This window comes from Symphalangus syndactylus, chromosome 20, assembly GCF_028878055.3.
Source record: "Symphalangus syndactylus isolate Jambi chromosome 20, NHGRI_mSymSyn1-v2.1_pri, whole genome shotgun sequence".
NCBI classification, from domain to species: Eukaryota; Metazoa; Chordata; class Mammalia; order Primates; family Hylobatidae; genus Symphalangus; species Symphalangus syndactylus.
This window is the reverse complement of record NC_072442.2, coordinates 23,118,027-23,132,977: the sequence shown is the minus strand read 5'-3', so window position 1 is coordinate 23,132,977 and position 14,951 is coordinate 23,118,027. Positions and strand designations below refer to the sequence as shown.

Here is a 14,951-nt window from a genome sequence, read left to right as displayed (position 1 = left end):
CTTCTGCCTGTGAAGTGAGAGACCCCACTAGCTGCAAAGAGGCAGGAGCCATCTCACACTATGCTGATGGATTAAAGGTTTGTGAGGGGAAAGAAAGAGCCTGGGAGATCGTCCCCCACAGCAGGGTGTGAAAGAGCCCAGCGCCCATTGAAGACTCACAGTGTGTCCAGCAGAAGCGTGACTGGCACATCACAAACCCTCAGCCGCACCTCTGGACCCCAGGCCTTCCCTCTGCCTTCCTTGTCTCCCTCCCTTCCTTAGAGTCATTCCCTCTCCCCTCGTTAAGGGTTGGTCACCGGCTGGGAGGCAGAGGTTGGGTGCCTGCCAGGCCAAACAGGCCCAGGGAGGCGGCATTGCCTTGAATGGAGCTTGGCTCAGGGGTGGGAGAAGGGATGTGCCCCTCCCCCACTTGCACTGGTGAGGAGAAGGGAGCCCAGCTCCTCTGCTTTCCAAGACCCTCCCTTACATCTGGAGAATCTCAGCTCATGCTTTGACCGGAAGGAATGATGTTTGGGCAGATTTATAAGCCTGGAGTCCTGGCAAATGTGCCTGCCTGTCTATGTGGAATAATGGAAAAGCCCTGGATTAGGTGTCAGGGCCTGCCTCAGCTACTCACTCATTCCGGGACCCTGGGCAGGCCCCTTGTCCTGGGGTCTCAGGTCTCAGTTACCGCACCCTTGGCCCAAGAGTCCTGCCTCCAAGCCACGAGTCTTCCACTTGAGGTTACAATCCCAGCGCCTGAGTTTGTAGGGCTCAGAGATGGCCCACAAGAAACTCGGGATCTGGCCCTTCCAGCCATGCTGCTGCCGGGTGCACGCTGAGCTGCAGATGGGCCCAGACTCAGTTGACGGGGGCTGGGGCAAGAGGCCAGAGTCTCAGCCCTCGGGGGGAGTTGCAATTTGGGGCAAAGGGAGAGAAACCCTTAACAAAGCAGAGATGGAAAACTTTCCCTCAGTCAGTGACAAAACACACCCTTTGTTCTTATTTGTTTTCACCTCAGAGCTCTCCAGAGTCCCTGAGGAAGCGAGGAGGAGAGGGGCAGGAAAGAACCTCAAATGAATGAGTCTTGTGGTTGTTGGCTGGCCATAGGCCCCAGGCCCTGGAAAGGGCAGAGAGAAGTGTCTAGAGGTGGCAGGAGGGTGTGAGGCCTGAAGAGAGATGGTGGGGGGCAGGGGGAGTCACAGCTGTGGCCTCTGTGGCCCCACCTCTCCTCCACGCTGACACTGCAGGGAGGGGCTGGGATTTGCTGGTAGCAACAGACACAGAACTGTTTTCAGACTCAGCCCAGGCTGGGGGGAAGAATAAGACCCTAGACCAAGGGTTCAGACAGACTCCTTCAGATTGGGGGCTTCTCCTGGGCAGAGGCTGCATCCCCGCCAACACACTGGGACCTCCACAGTCCAAGCCACTGTACTGGGGACTGTCCAGGGTAAGGGGAGTCCTCTCAGTCTGAGGGCTGCCCTCAGCCAGGCAGTATCGCCCCAGTAAAAGGGGGAGCTGCCTAGGGCAAAAACTGTGTCTTCCCCATCAGACCAGGGGCTGCTGGGGGAGGGCCTACACCTCGCCATCGTACTGGGTTTGTGGGGACCAGACTCAGGCTCTGCAGCAGGTGTGACTGACGTGGGCTTTCTGGGTGGCAGGTAACAAATGGTACAAGCAGCACCTCTCCTACCGCCTGGTGAACTGGCCTGAGCGTCTGCCGGAGCCGGCAGTTCGGGGCGCTGTGCGCGCCGCCTTCCAGTTGTGGAGCAACGTCTCAGCGCTGGAGTTCTGGGAGGCCCCAGCCACAGGCCCCGCTGACATCCGGCTCACCTTCTTCCAAGGGGACCACAACGATGGGCTGGGCAACGCCTTTGATGGCCCAGGTGCTGACACAAAGTCTCCCTCCCACACAGCAGGAGGGGACCCCAACTTGGAGAGGCAGTTTGGGGGTGGCAATGAAGCATTCACCCTCCCTGTGGCCTTGGCTGAGGCGCATCTCCCTGCAAAGAACCCTCAGTCTCCTCATCCTAAAATGGGAAGAGTGGTCCCTGCCCCATTATGTGTCACATGTCTGAAGGGACAGTCAGATGAAGCTCTGCAAGGAAAGTGCTTTGCAAATTCTCAAGAGTAGTATGCATTCTGGGAGAATCTCCCGAGGTCCCATCATCCATCCTCTGCCTCTAGACAGGCCTGGGCTTCTCTTGTTCTCCAGAGTGGATGTTCACTCCAGAGCCCTAAAAAACATCCACTGCCCACCCCCAACTACCACAGCCGCTGCCACAGGGCAAGAGGCACCCTACTCCCGACAGCCCCAACAGAGAAGTGCTTCATATACCTACACCACGGATAGTTCTGTTTGTCCCCAGCCTGAAGGCTCTGGCTGCAATTTAAACCACTCTTTTCCCCTTCTGCCCAACACTGGCCTTCAGAACCTGAATATAGGCTATTTGCACATTTCCCCTCCTAATGAAGAAAGGAAACCTAATCAGACCCCTTCAAGCTGGGGACTTAAGCCCTTGTATGGCCTGGGAACTTAAGCCCCCACCTTCCTCGCACCCTCCTGCTTTCAGTCAAGCACATCTATAGCAAGGCCCACATCCAGGCCCTGCTGCTGGGGCCTGGGTTAGGACCAGGAGAAATCTAGGCTTTGCAAGAATCCACAGGTAGTGCACACATGCACCTATTTGTGACTGACTTCATCCACGTAATCTACCTGACATGGTTCTATCCATACCTAGTTAAGACAGCACTGCACTGGGAGTGAGGGCATCGGGATCCCCAAGCAGCTCTCTGATTTGGGACAGATACTTTGTCTTTTTGAATAGTGGTCTTCTCTCCCAAACCTGCCCATCTGTCTCCCAGTGAGAGATGAATAGAGTGAACAGTGCTCGAAACAGCTGGAGACATATTCAAAATAGGCATGTATTCCTCCTACATGCGGCTGACTTTCCATGCCCCCAGGAGACTCTCCTTTTAGTCCAGCACCCCCCATCTTTGCCAGTCTCAGTTGGCCTGGGGTCCAAGAAGGCAAAGCTGGAGGGACCCTCAACAAGCTTCTATGCAAACGTTATCATAGTGCAGTTTTCTGACTCCTGTGTCAGGGTCACCTGCCCCTGTGGAAGGTGAATCGTTAGGGGTGGTACCCTGGCACCTGCACATCTAATAAGCTCCATCTGGGGCACACTAAAAGCTCGAAAATCACTGATCCGGCCCAACTCCCTCTGCTCATTCCTGTTAGAAGTAGAGAGAGGCCCCCAGAGGTGCCCTGGCAGAGGAGGGCAAGAACACAATAATATATATATATTCACTTCTATATGTATGTATATTTTATTTAATAAAAAGTATATATAAAATAATAAAAATAAAAATATATATTTTTTATTAAAGAAAATATACATACATATAGAAGTGAACCATCTCAAGTTTAGCATGATGAACTTTCATACACTGAACACTCCCAGCACCCAAATCAAGAAACAGAAGGTCCCATCATGCCTCCTTTTAGGGGTAACTATACTGTACCTACTCCTAGATCTTTTTGAAAGTAATCCTTTTTTTTTTTTTTTTTTTTTTGAGATAGAGTCTCACTCTGTCACCCAGGCTGGAGTGCAATGGCACGATCTCGGCTCACTGCAAGCTCCACCTCCTGGGTTCACACCATTCTCCTGCCTCAGCCTCCAGAGTAGCTGGGACTACAGGTGCCCACCACCACACCCGGCTACTTTTTTTTTTTTTTTTGAGACGGAGTCTCGCTCTGTCGCCCAGGCTGGAGTGCAGTGGCGCAATCTCGGCTCACTGCAAGCTCCGCCTCTCGGGTTCACACCGTTCTCCTGCCTCAGCCTCACTTTTTATATTTTTAGTAGGGACAGGGTTTCACCATGTTGGCCAGGATGGTCTCGATCTCTTGACCTCGTGATCCTCCTGCCTCGTCCTCCCAAAGTGCTGGGATTACAGGTGTGAGCCACCGTGCCCGGCCGGAAAGTAATTCTTAAGTGGCCCTTATTATGTGCTAGGCCCTGTTCCAAGGATCACTTTTTGTTGTTGTTGTTTCATGTTTGTTGTTGTTGTTTTTGTTGTTTTGAGACAGGGTCTTACTCTGTCACCCAGGCTGGAGTGCAGTGGTGCAATCACAGCTCACTGCAGCCTTGACCTCCTGGGACTCAAGAGAGCCTCCCACCTCAGCTTCCCAAGTGGCTGGGGCTACAGGTGCACACCACCACGCCTAGCTAATGTTTTTGTTTTTTCATAGAGATGAGGTCTTGCTTTGTTCCCCAGGCTGGTCTCCAACTCCTGGGCTCAAATGTTCCTCCAACATCAGCCTCCCAAAGTGCTGGGATTACAGGCGTGAGCTACCACACCCTGCTGCATCATTTGTAATACACATGTACACACACACACACGCACACACATTTATTATTCAGAACAACTCTGTGAGGAAGAAGCTCACCATCATCATTCCCATTTGCAGATCAGGAAGTTAAGACATAGAGAGGTTAAGCTAAATGCTGAAGGTCATACAGCTAGTAGATGGTAAAAGTAGGAGTGGCACCCAAATTGGTGGGCCCATGCCATATCTACACCACAGTGCCTCTTAGGCGTCCACAGCCTACTCATCTGTTCACCTCTGCACACTTCAGGTTCTGCCAGATTTTAGGAGGGAAACTATACAGCAGAAAACAGCCACACACACCCCAGTGGCATTTGCGCTGGGCCGCGTGTACCTGGGGGCGTCGTGGGCCGTGGCACCCTCTGACCTTCTGCTCCGCCTGCAGGGGGCGCCCTGGCCCACGCCTTCCTGCCCCGCCGCGGCGAAGCGCACTTCGACAAAGATGAGCGCTGGTCCCTGAGCCGCCGCCGCGGGCGCAACCTGTTCGTGGTGCTGGCGCACGAGATCGGTCACACGCTTGGCCTCACCCACTCGCCCGCGCCGCGCGCGCTCATGGCGCCCTACTACAAGAGGCTGGGCCGCGACGCGCTGCTCAGCTGGGACGACGTGCTGGCCGTGCAGAGCCTGTATGGTGAGGCCCCGGGACATGCCCCGCTCTTGGTCCCACCCCTGCCCCCCAGGCCTCCTGTCCTTGAACGCCGGCTCCTCAAATAGGATTTCCCATCCTAAGCGCGTAGATCTGGCCTCCCTGTCGACGATTCGTCCCAATTCTAAAGCCCCATGCCCCCCTCAAAGCTGAAAAACCCCGGACTCTTGCTCCCCCGAGTCCATGGCCCTCATCTCTCCATCAGTCCCAACTAATTCCTGTGCACAGTACCCCCAACCCCGCCCCTTGCGTTCCACTTACTGGATTTCTGCCCAACCCCCAGCCCCCGCAGCTCCCGCTCACATCATGTCCCCGCCCGATCACCCATACCCAATCCTCGGTCCCAACTCTTCCCCCATCCCAGACCCCAAAGCCTTTATTCCTGCCCCAGCCACTAGCTCTCCCCCAGCCTTTCTCTCACCATGATGCTGATGCCCCCACCCCCAAAGCCTGCCCACCTCTGCCTGGTAGTGGGCTCAGACCAGGTCTTCTTCCCCAGGGTGGGCCAGTGCTACCGCCCTGGGACCTATCTCAGCCCAGGGCTGTCTCCCTTAGAGCGCCATGGGCAGAGCCAGGAGGCCTGGGTTCAAGTCACCTTCTATCCCTGATTAGCAGATGCTCTTGGGCATTTTCCCTCTGTGAACCCTCAGTTTTACCTTCTGTGAAAAGGGATAACAACTGAGGTCCTGCTTACCTCACAGGGCTGTTGTGCTACTGGGTATGAGCATGCTTTGTAGCCTGAGAAACTTATACCCTGTAATACTAACAGCTACCATTTCATGAGTACCTACCGTGGGCCAGGCACTTGACATGCAACACACCCATGAAGTATGCATCTTTTTGTCCACCGATCAAGATAATGGGGCTCAGAGAGGTTAGGTAACTTGCTCAGGGTCATGCAGCTAGGAAATTGCAGACCGGGATTCAGGTGATGGTACCAAATAATAAGCTTGTTGGACTCTGCTTCCCTCCTCTCATAAGTGAAGGATAGTGATGTAATTATTATAATTGCTGTAGTTATCACAGCCTGGGTCTCTGGACTCTGTCCTCATGACACCTGTGTTGCCCAGGAATCAGGGAAGAGGACTCCCTGCCCTGCTTAGTTCCCTTGCTTGATACCCCACTCCAATTTTATCTCAGGAGGTTCCCCTGTCCCGGGATGTTGGGTAGAAGAAGATTCCTGAGTTTAGTTTGATGGTTAGCACCAACAACCAGGAACAACTCTTTTTTTTTTTTCTTTTTGAGACGGCGTCTCGCTCTGTCACCCAGGCTAGCGTGCAGTGGCATCATCTCAGCTCACTGCAACCTCCACCTCTCGGATTCAAGTGATTCTCCTGCCTCAGCCTCCCAAGTAGCTGGGACTACAGGTGTGCGCCACCATGCCTGGTTAATTTTTGTATTTTTAGTACAGACAGGTTTCACCATTGGCAAGGCTGGTCTCAAACTCCTAACCTCAAGTGAACTGCCTGCCTCGGCCTCCCAAAGTACTGGGATTACAGGTGTGAACCACCACTCCTGGCCCAGGAACAACTCTTAACCCCCGCTCCCACTCTCCTTCCTTGCCCCTCATATTAGATAATCATGAAAGTAACCAAGGGAAGGTCTTGAGCGCACAGCATACCCTCTACCCTATGTGTGTTCTCTCTCTCTTATTTCCTTACTCACAAAGGGAAGCCCCTAGGGGGCTCAGTGGCGGTCCAGCTCCCAGGAAAGCTGTTCACTGACTTTGAGGCCTGGGACTCCCACAGCCCCCAAGGAAGGCGCCCTGAAACCCAGGGCCCTAAATACTGCCACTCTTCCTTCGATGCCATCACTGTAGGTAAGAAGGTCCCACTGGTGCTTTGCTTCTTTCTCTCCTTCCACATCTCTTAGGGTCTCCAGAGCTGCAGTACAAGGTGGGGGGATGGATTGTAAAAGCCAGAAATCCCAAGCCACAAGCAGGCTGCAGGTAGCAATCCCACACCCAGCAAAATACTGTTTCTTCCTGCCCACTTTCCCCTCTGCACCAACTGTACACACCATACCCTATGTTTGTCCATTTGGGAAACTGGCTTCCAGGACAGCATCTTCCCTGGAAAGACAGCAGGAAGCTGATGGTCACTCCTCAACTCTCTCTTGTCTCTGGGCAGACAGGCAACAGCGACTGTACATTTTTAAAGGGAGCCACTTCTGGGAGGTGGCAGCTGATGGCAACGTCTCAGAGCCCCGTCCACTACAGGAAAGGTGGGTCGGGCTGCCCCCCAACATTGAGGCTGCTGCAGTGTCATTGGAGGATGGAGATTTCTATTTCTTCAAAGGTACTGGGTCTGGGGCAGCTGGGAAAACTGAGCCCTAGAGAGGGAAGGTGTCCTGCCCAAGGTCAAAAGAGGACAAAAGAGGGGAAGACTCTCACACGAGTCCATGATGAAGTCTCTATTCCAATTTGAACCTGTGACCCCAGGGAAGACTCTGTCAGAAGATACCTTTCAGGGATGGATTGGGGAGCAGCAAGTGTCAAGGTCCCAGGGAGAGTTTCAGAGAGGAGTCTGGAGGGAAGCAGAGGACTGCTCTGGAGTTCTGCAATTCAGCAGAAAGAGCTGGATCTTCCTTGGAATCCTAGCTGTGTGGGGTTGGACGTGTCACTTAACTTTTGGAGTGTGCATTTCTCGAATGGGGAAAACAATTCCTCAGATTTGCTGGGGAAGGAGTATGAAAAGAGAATATTGCCTGAAGAGTGTGCAATATCTTACTAGATACATGGTAATACTTAGGTAAACAGTATTCATTCATTTGTTCATTCATTCAACCAATATTGAGTGCCTTGTATGCACTAGACACGGTTGGATATGTTAGGGATACAGCAGTGAATGAAACAAAAATCCTTGCCCTCATAGAATTGTTAGTAATGATGGCAGTGGAGAAAGCTCTGGGCCTTCCTTTCGGGGCTATCTGCCCTCTGCTGACACCTGCTGGAAGTCTAGACAATAATAGGAGTCGCTACTACCACCCTGCTATTTAAAACTCATTTGTAGTGCAATCCATTTGATTGATATGAATACCAACCATCGTGGGCTCCAGCTTAAAGGAGAGCAGAGGTATGGGGGACAGAGGTGGGGTAGAGGGCCAATGGGTGACAGCCTCCAGCTCACCCTGGCTCTCCCAATTCCCCACAGGCGGTCGATGCTGGAGGTTCCGGGGCCCCAAGGCAGTGTGGGGTCTCCCACAGCTGTGCCGGGCAGGGGGCCTGCCCCGCCATCCCGACGCCGCCCTCTTCTTCTCTCCTCTGCGCCGCCTCATCCTCTTCAAGGGTGCCCGCTACTACGTGCTGGCCCGAGGGGGACTGCAAGTGGAGCCCTACTACCCCCGAAGTCTGCAGGACTGGGGAGGCATCCCTGAGGAGGTCAGCGGCGCCCTGCCGAGGCCCGATGGCTCCATCATCTTCTTCCGAGACGACCGCTACTGGCGCCTCGACCAGGCCAAACTGGGAGCGACCACCTCGGGCCGCTGGGCCACCGAGCTGCCCTGGATGGGCTGCTGGCATGCCAACTCGGGGAGCGCCCTGTTCTGAAGGCACCTCCTCACCTCAGAAACTGGTGGTGCTCTCAGGGCGAAATCATGTTCCCCGCCCCCTGGGCAGAACCCGTCTTAGAAGCCTCTGAGTCCCTCTGCAGAAGACCGGGCAGCAAAGCCTCCATCTGGAAGTCTGCCTGCCTTTGTTCCTTGAAGAACGCAGCATTGTCTTTGTCTGTTCCCACCACATGGAGGTGGGGGTGGGATCAATCTTAGGAAAAGCAAAAAAGGGTCCCAGATCCCTTGGCCCTTTCCTCGAAGGACTTCTATCCTCCCCAGGCCTTTGTTTCTCCTGCTAAAGGTACAGTTCCTTTCAAGAGGTGACAGCACTGGGATCCAAGCAGGGGGATGAAAAACTCAACAGAGAGATCACAGACCATTTTGCAAGACTGTGCCCTTCTCCTCAGGACCTCCTGGCTCAGTTCTTGAAAAATGGTGTCATATTTAGTCAGAGGCCCCACCCCCAGGAAGCATGGATGGGGATGAAGGCACAGGTGTCTCCTACCTCAGAGGCCCTTTGTGGGGTCAGGACGCAGAGTGGGAGGGAGACTGATGCAGGCCTGCCAGTCCCTGGCTTTTTGCTGGGGCTAGAATAAAGAGTTGCCTTCAGCTGGTGGGCTGAGAGGCAGGAAGCAGCCTTCCTTGGGCAGTTCTTCCATCCTTTGCTGTGAGAGCAGGAGGGCATGGGTGCAGGGGAGGCCAGGGCCATGCTCTTCCATCTAAGCCAGGGCCAGGCAGCTGTGTGTGTATGTGCGGAACTGTGATGGAGAGAGGGGGCCTGCCTCTCCTCAGAAAGCAAAATGTCCTTGCAGCTCCAGGCCAGATGGAGAATGATGTGCAGCAGGGAGAGGTCAAGGGGCCTTCCTGGGGCTCTGCAACACCGCAGGTGCTGGGGATGCAGCCTCCACAACAGGCAGCCCTGCAGGCTGAGGGTGGCCTTGTGCTTTCACAACGGCTGCATTCTCCAGGCCACACACGCAGCATTCCCAAAGCTCCTGCTGTCTGGCCAAGAATAGCTGGGATTCCTGGAGAAGGAACCAGCTCCCCAGCCTCCCTGTCTTCTGCCTCCGCCCATGCCAGCATTTATTTTAGCATCTGGTTTTCCAGGTTTCCCCCGCCCCTCCACACCTGCTAGTGCCTCATATGCACAGCATCGACCTCAGCAAGCCAGGGCGTCTAGGGCAGGCGAGAATGGTCTGGCAACGGTTCAGCCCTCAGCTCCCCAGGGCCATTGTTGGCCCTGCCCGTTCATTTTCTTCTCTGCGCAGTGGGCAGACGGGCCTTTGCCTTTGGATACAAATGTTTGTACCGTTCTGGGGTAGAGAGGGAAGAGGCTCCCTGCCCACACTTTTACCTCTCGCTTGAACCCCAGGAGGATCATCCCCACCCGGAGCCACCGTGCGCCACCTCAAAGCGCTGACACTTTGATCAGAGGTTTTATTGAATGGTTTCAGGGAAAGAGGCAGGTTTGTCAGAGGGATGAGGGAACCCTGAGGTTATTTTCTCTAGGCGATGCCTCTGCCCACTGGGCCAGAGCGGATCTGAAATACCCAAGAGGTGAAGGTGAGGCTGTGTGAGCGGACAGTCAGGTGTGCGGTGGCGCTGGTGCTGCGTGGGGGCGGGGAGCCCTCGGTGGGCGCTGTTGACAGCGGGCTCTAGGTTATGCTGGGCTCTGCACAGGGGGTGCTAGGTGACAGGTGGGAACCAAGCACCAACAGTGGGCCTTCTTGACGGATGGGGGCGCTCTGGGCAGCAGCTGAGAAGGGGCGGTCCTGTGGAATGCGTCGAAGAGGGCTCCGTGCTCCAAGAGAGAAGGTCGGTAGGGGGTCTGGGGCCAAGAAATGATGGAGGGCACAAAGGCTGGGAGTGGGGGCGCTCAGGAGCTCCCAGTGGCCCCCGCCTTACTCAGATCCGGGTGATCCAGAACGCAGTGTGCCACATAGGCTGGGTGGCTGTGCAGATTCCTGCATTTCTTGCAGAAAAGGATCTCGCAGCAAGCACAGCTCCCGCGGCGCGGCGGTCGTCGCCGGATCTCCAGCACGCACGGCTCCTCCGGGAGGCTCCGCTTCCTGCCGGCGGGGACCAGGCGCTCAGTGCCTGGGGCCGCCCCCCCTTCCCTGGGGCCCAGGCACCGCCTGCCTCGTGCCCCGGCCGAGGAGCGCGCAGTCACCTGTCGGTGGGAGCTGTCAGGCCGCCCAGCAGCGCTAAGGGGCCGAGCCAGCCCCAGAAGCCGCTGTCCGCGCGCCGCAGCAGCGCCACCTGCTGGGTGCTGGACTCCTGGCGCAGCGGGCAGTAGGACACTGAGCGCCGCTCGCGGCCCTCGCCCTCCTCCGCCACCCGCGGCGGCTCCTCGCCCTCCGTCGCGCTCTCCTCCAGCGGCCTCTGGTTGTCCTCGTCCTCGTCCTCCGACCCCTCCTTCCCTTCCTCCTGCTCAGCCTCCTCGGCCCGGAGCTCTTCCGGTTCCTTCTTCCACAAGGGGGTCTTCACACCTGCGGGTCGGGAGGAGGTCAGGGCAGTCCTGCTGTCCCCGAGAAAGGGTCCAGAATAATTTTTCATTTTATTTTATTTATTTATTTATTTATTTATTTATTTAGAGACAGGGTCTCTCTGTAGCTCAGGCTAGAGTGCAGTGGCGTGATCTCTGCTCACTGCAACCTCCGCCTCACGGGCTCAAGCGATTCTTTTGCCTCAGCCTCCCAAGTAGCTGGGACTACAGGCACGCCCCACTGCGCCCGGCTAATTTTTGTATTTTTAGTAGAAACGGGGTTTCACCATGTTGGCCGGGCTGGTCTCAAACTCCTGACCTCAGGTGATTTGCCCTCCTCGGCCTCCCAAAGTGCTGAGATTACAGGCGTGAGTCACCGCGCCCGGCCCTGGATACTTTCTCAAAAAATTTTTTAAGTCCAGGCATGGTGGCTCACGCCTGTAATCTCAGCACTTTGGGAGATCGAGGCAGGCAGATGGCTTGAGCTCAAGAGTTCGAGACCAGTGTGGGCAACAAGGTGAGAGTCTTTTTATTTCTCTACAAAAAAAAAAAAAAAAAGCTGGGCGTGGTGGTGTACACCTGTGGTCCCAGCTACTTGGGAGGCTGAGGTAAGAGGAACCTGAGCTAGGGAAGCTGAGGCTATAGTGAGCCATGATTGCACCACCGCACTCCAGCCTAGGTGACAGAGACCCCGTCTCTACAATTAAAAAAAAATTTTTTTTTTTAAGACAGGGTCTCACTATGTTGCCCAGGCTAACTCCCGGCTTCAAGCAGCCCTCCTGCCTAGGTCTCCCTAAAGTGCTGAGATCACAGCCACGAGCCACCTCCCCTAGCTTACTGATCTCTTTTTTTTTTTTTTTTCTTGGAGACGGAGTCTCGCTCTGTCGCCCAGGCTGGAGTGCAGTGGCACGATCTTGGCTCACTGCAAGCTCCGCCTGCCAGGTTCACGCCATTCTTCTACCTCAGTCTCCCGAGTAGCTGGGACTATAGGCGCCCGCCACCACGCCTGGCTAATTTTTTTTTTTTTTTTTTTTTGAGACGGAGTCTCGCTCTTTCACCCAGGCTGGAGTGCAGTGGCGCGATCTCGGCTCACTGCAGGCTCCGCCCCCCGGGGTTCACGCCATTCTCCTGCCTCAGCCTCCTGCGTAGCTGGGACTACAGGCGCCCGCCACCTCGCCCGGCTAATTTTTTGTATTTTTAGTAGAGACGGGGTTTCACCTTGTTAGCCAGGATGGTCTCGATCTCCTGACCTCGTGATCCGCCCGCCTAGGCCTCCCAAAGTGCTGGGATTACAGGCGTGAGCCACCGCGCCCGGCCGGGCTAATTTTTTGTATTTTTAGTAGAGACGGGGTTTCACCATGTTTGCCAGGATGGTCTCGATCTGACCTCGTGATCTGCCCCCCTTGGCCTCCCAAAGTGCTAGGATTACAGGCGTGAGCCATCACGCCTGGCCACTGATCCCATTTTAATAGGTGGTTATTTATAGAATATTTTATTTTCTGAACGGAATTTCCTTCCTCCAAGTGGGTCTTGCCTTAAGGAAGCCCAGCATCTCCGCTGGTGGGGTGGGCAGGTGGGTGGGCTTCCGGCACCTCTGTATGATTAGAAAAGGCGCCTTATAGTCAGGGAAATGGAAAAAGGACCCTCTATGCACAGACCAATTAGGAAAAGGCTGTCCTTAGGGTGAGCCAATTAGGAAAAAGTGCCTCTTCCTTCTTCCAGGCTTGACTTCAGCCACCACTGTCCCCTCTTGCTGGTGCCTTTGTTCAGGGCACAGTTGCCACAACTACAAGCAGTAGCCCCAGCAGGAAGTTCCTGGGCTGACATGCAAACTAAGCTGGCCTCCCCTGGAAGGTGTCCCCCGCCCATTCAGCAAACATTCACCAGGCTTCATGCATCCTGTGTCTGTCACATCTGGATAGCTAGGTTTGTAAAGGAAAGAGGGGAGGAGGGCAGGGAAGGCACAACTCGTGGAGTCTGCTATGGAAAAGTCAAGAAACATTTCTAGGCGGGGCACGGTGGCTCATGCCTGTAATCCCAGCACTTTGGGAGGCTGAAGCGGGCGGATCACCTGAGGTCAGGAGTTCGAGACCAGCCTGACCAACAAGGAGAAATCCCGTCTCTACTAAAAATACCAAATTAGCTGGGCGTGGCAGTGCATGCCTGTAATCCCAGCTACTCAGGAGGCTGAGGCAGGAGAATCGCTTGAACCCAGGGGGGCGGAGGTTGCGGTGAACCAAGATCGCGCCACTGCATTCCAGCCTGAGCAACAAGAGCGAAACTCCGTCTCAAAAAAGAAAAAAAGAAAGAAAGAAAAAGAAACGTTTCTATTGATCCCAGTCCATCTTATTTAAAGAGCAAAGGGAATGCTCAGAATTGGTGTTCTAGCCTTCTGGTTGTAAAAGGCCAGGCCTAGTACACAGCTAGAAAAGGGTTCCAGAGATGTTTCAAGAGGAAGGGAAGGAGGAAAAGGGGTTGAAAACAAAGGGTTGGACATTGAGTGCTGCGCTATGGAATCTGGACTTTGCCTCTCAGCAGTGAGGAGCCACTGAACATTCTTGTAGAGGGACATGTTCCAAGCTGTGTTTTAGGATGTTTGCTCTGGCAAGACAGAGGGAGACCCCACTTAGGAGTCATTACAGTGGTCCAGGCCAGAGAAGACAAAGGTCTGAACAGGAGCAGGTGGAGATGATGAAGCAGATGTTAAGACTCTTCTGGAGCCAGATGTAGTGGCTCACACCTGTAATCCCAGCACTTTGGGAGACCAAGGCGGGAGGATCACTTGAGCCTGGGAGGTTGAGACTACAGTGAGCTATGACAACGCCACTATACTCCAGCCTGGGTGACAGAGCAAGACTGTTTCTAAAACAAACAAACAAACAAACAAAACAAACAAACAAACAAAAACAGGCTAGGCACAGTGGCTCACGCCTGTAATCCCAGGACTTTGGGAGGCCAAGGTGGGTGGATCACTTGAGGTCAGGAGTTCGCAACCAGCCTGGCCAACATAGTGAAACCCCGTCTCTACTAAAAATACAAAATACAAAAATTAGCTGGGTGTTGTGGCATGCTCCTGTGGTCCCAGCTACTCAGGAGGTGAGGAATGAGAATCACTTGAACCTGGGAGGCAGAGGCTGCAGTGAGCTGAGATCTCACCACTGCAATCCAGTCTGGGAGACAGAGCAAGACTCTGTCTCAAAAAATACAAATAAAAAAAGGAGTATTCAGGAAGGGGAAAGGAGAGGGCTTGCAGCTACATGGATGGGTAACTAAGAAAAGGTTGGACTTCATGGTGATGGGCTGGATTGTCCAAGCTAGGGTCAAGAGATCCTGTCCTCCAGCCCCACCCTGCCTCCAGCCCCACTCACCATGCTTATCCATTCTTCCCAAGGCTGTGCCCTGCTTTCCCTGAGCAGAGACTGGAATGTGAGAGGGTGCCCAGAACCCATAGAACTTTGTCTCATATCTAGGGCCTCTATTAGATCACAAGGGGTGGGGCTGGAGCCTCACCTGCCCATAAGGCTCTGCCCAGGAATAATTTCCTTTTCCAGAGCCTCCCAAAGCACTAACAACTCAGTGTCTCCTACCTTCCCTCTTAGGAAGGCATTAAAGGGGAAGAGAGGATGGCTTTGACCCCCAATAAACTGGGTTCAAATCCCAGCTCTACCACATAAATTTAAAAGTTATCTGATGTTCAGCATGGTATCTCTCTGACCCTCAGTCTCTTCATCTGTAAGTCAGAGATAGTAGTACAGTACCAGGCTTTACCTGGCCTACAGGAAGCACTGAAAGCATTGGGTTTGTTTGTATCATTATATTCTGTCCTCCTCCTCCTGTCTTATCCTTATCCTTCTTCACCCCATGCTCTCCACTTCTCCTATTTCCATTTCATTGCCTTAGTG

At 54.3% G+C, this 14,951-nt stretch overlaps 2 protein-coding genes across 10 annotated transcripts in view; one reads left to right on the top strand and one right to left on the bottom strand.

Annotated features, from left to right (window-relative positions):
* The window catches only part of MMP28 (matrix metallopeptidase 28), a 42,568-nt gene extending 33,363 nt beyond the window's left edge, over positions 1-9,205 (top strand). For 3 of the 7 annotated variants that reach the window (XM_055256032.2, XM_063628581.1, XM_055256031.2), the window contains 5 exons: positions 1,641-1,865; positions 4,755-5,000; positions 6,685-6,834; positions 7,149-7,312; positions 8,168-9,205. In XM_055256032.2, the coding sequence (XP_055112007.1) occupies positions 1,641-1,865; positions 4,755-5,000; positions 6,685-6,834; positions 7,149-7,312; positions 8,168-8,653 (1,271 nt within the window). In that variant the 3' untranslated portion in view covers positions 8,654-9,205. Of the gene's footprint in view, positions 1-1,640; positions 1,866-4,754; positions 5,001-6,684; positions 6,835-7,144; positions 7,313-8,026; positions 8,090-8,167 lie in introns of all 7 variants that reach the window. The other 4 variants (XM_055256036.2, XM_055256034.2, XM_055256033.2 and 1 more) reach the window with 4 other exon arrangements.
* Positions 9,206-9,984: 779 nt separating this feature from the next.
* Positions 9,985-14,601, bottom strand: C20H17orf50 (chromosome 20 C17orf50 homolog). Of its 3 annotated transcripts, none has more exons than XM_055256021.2 (4): positions 14,418-14,521; positions 10,735-11,053; positions 10,470-10,633; positions 9,985-10,392 (listed from the first exon to the last, which is right to left on the bottom strand). In XM_055256021.2, the coding sequence occupies exons 1-4, from the start codon at positions 14,428-14,430 to the stop codon at positions 10,220-10,222; spliced, it is 669 nt and encodes a 222-aa protein (XP_055111996.2). In that variant the 5' UTR covers positions 14,431-14,521; the 3' UTR covers positions 9,985-10,219. The 3 variants fall into 3 exon arrangements, with proteins under 3 accessions (XP_055111996.2, XP_055111997.2, XP_055111998.2); XM_055256022.2 differs by having other exon boundaries at positions 10,824-11,053; XM_055256023.2 differs by having other exon boundaries at positions 9,985-10,633; positions 14,418-14,601.
* Positions 14,602-14,951: the final 350 nt, after the last annotated feature.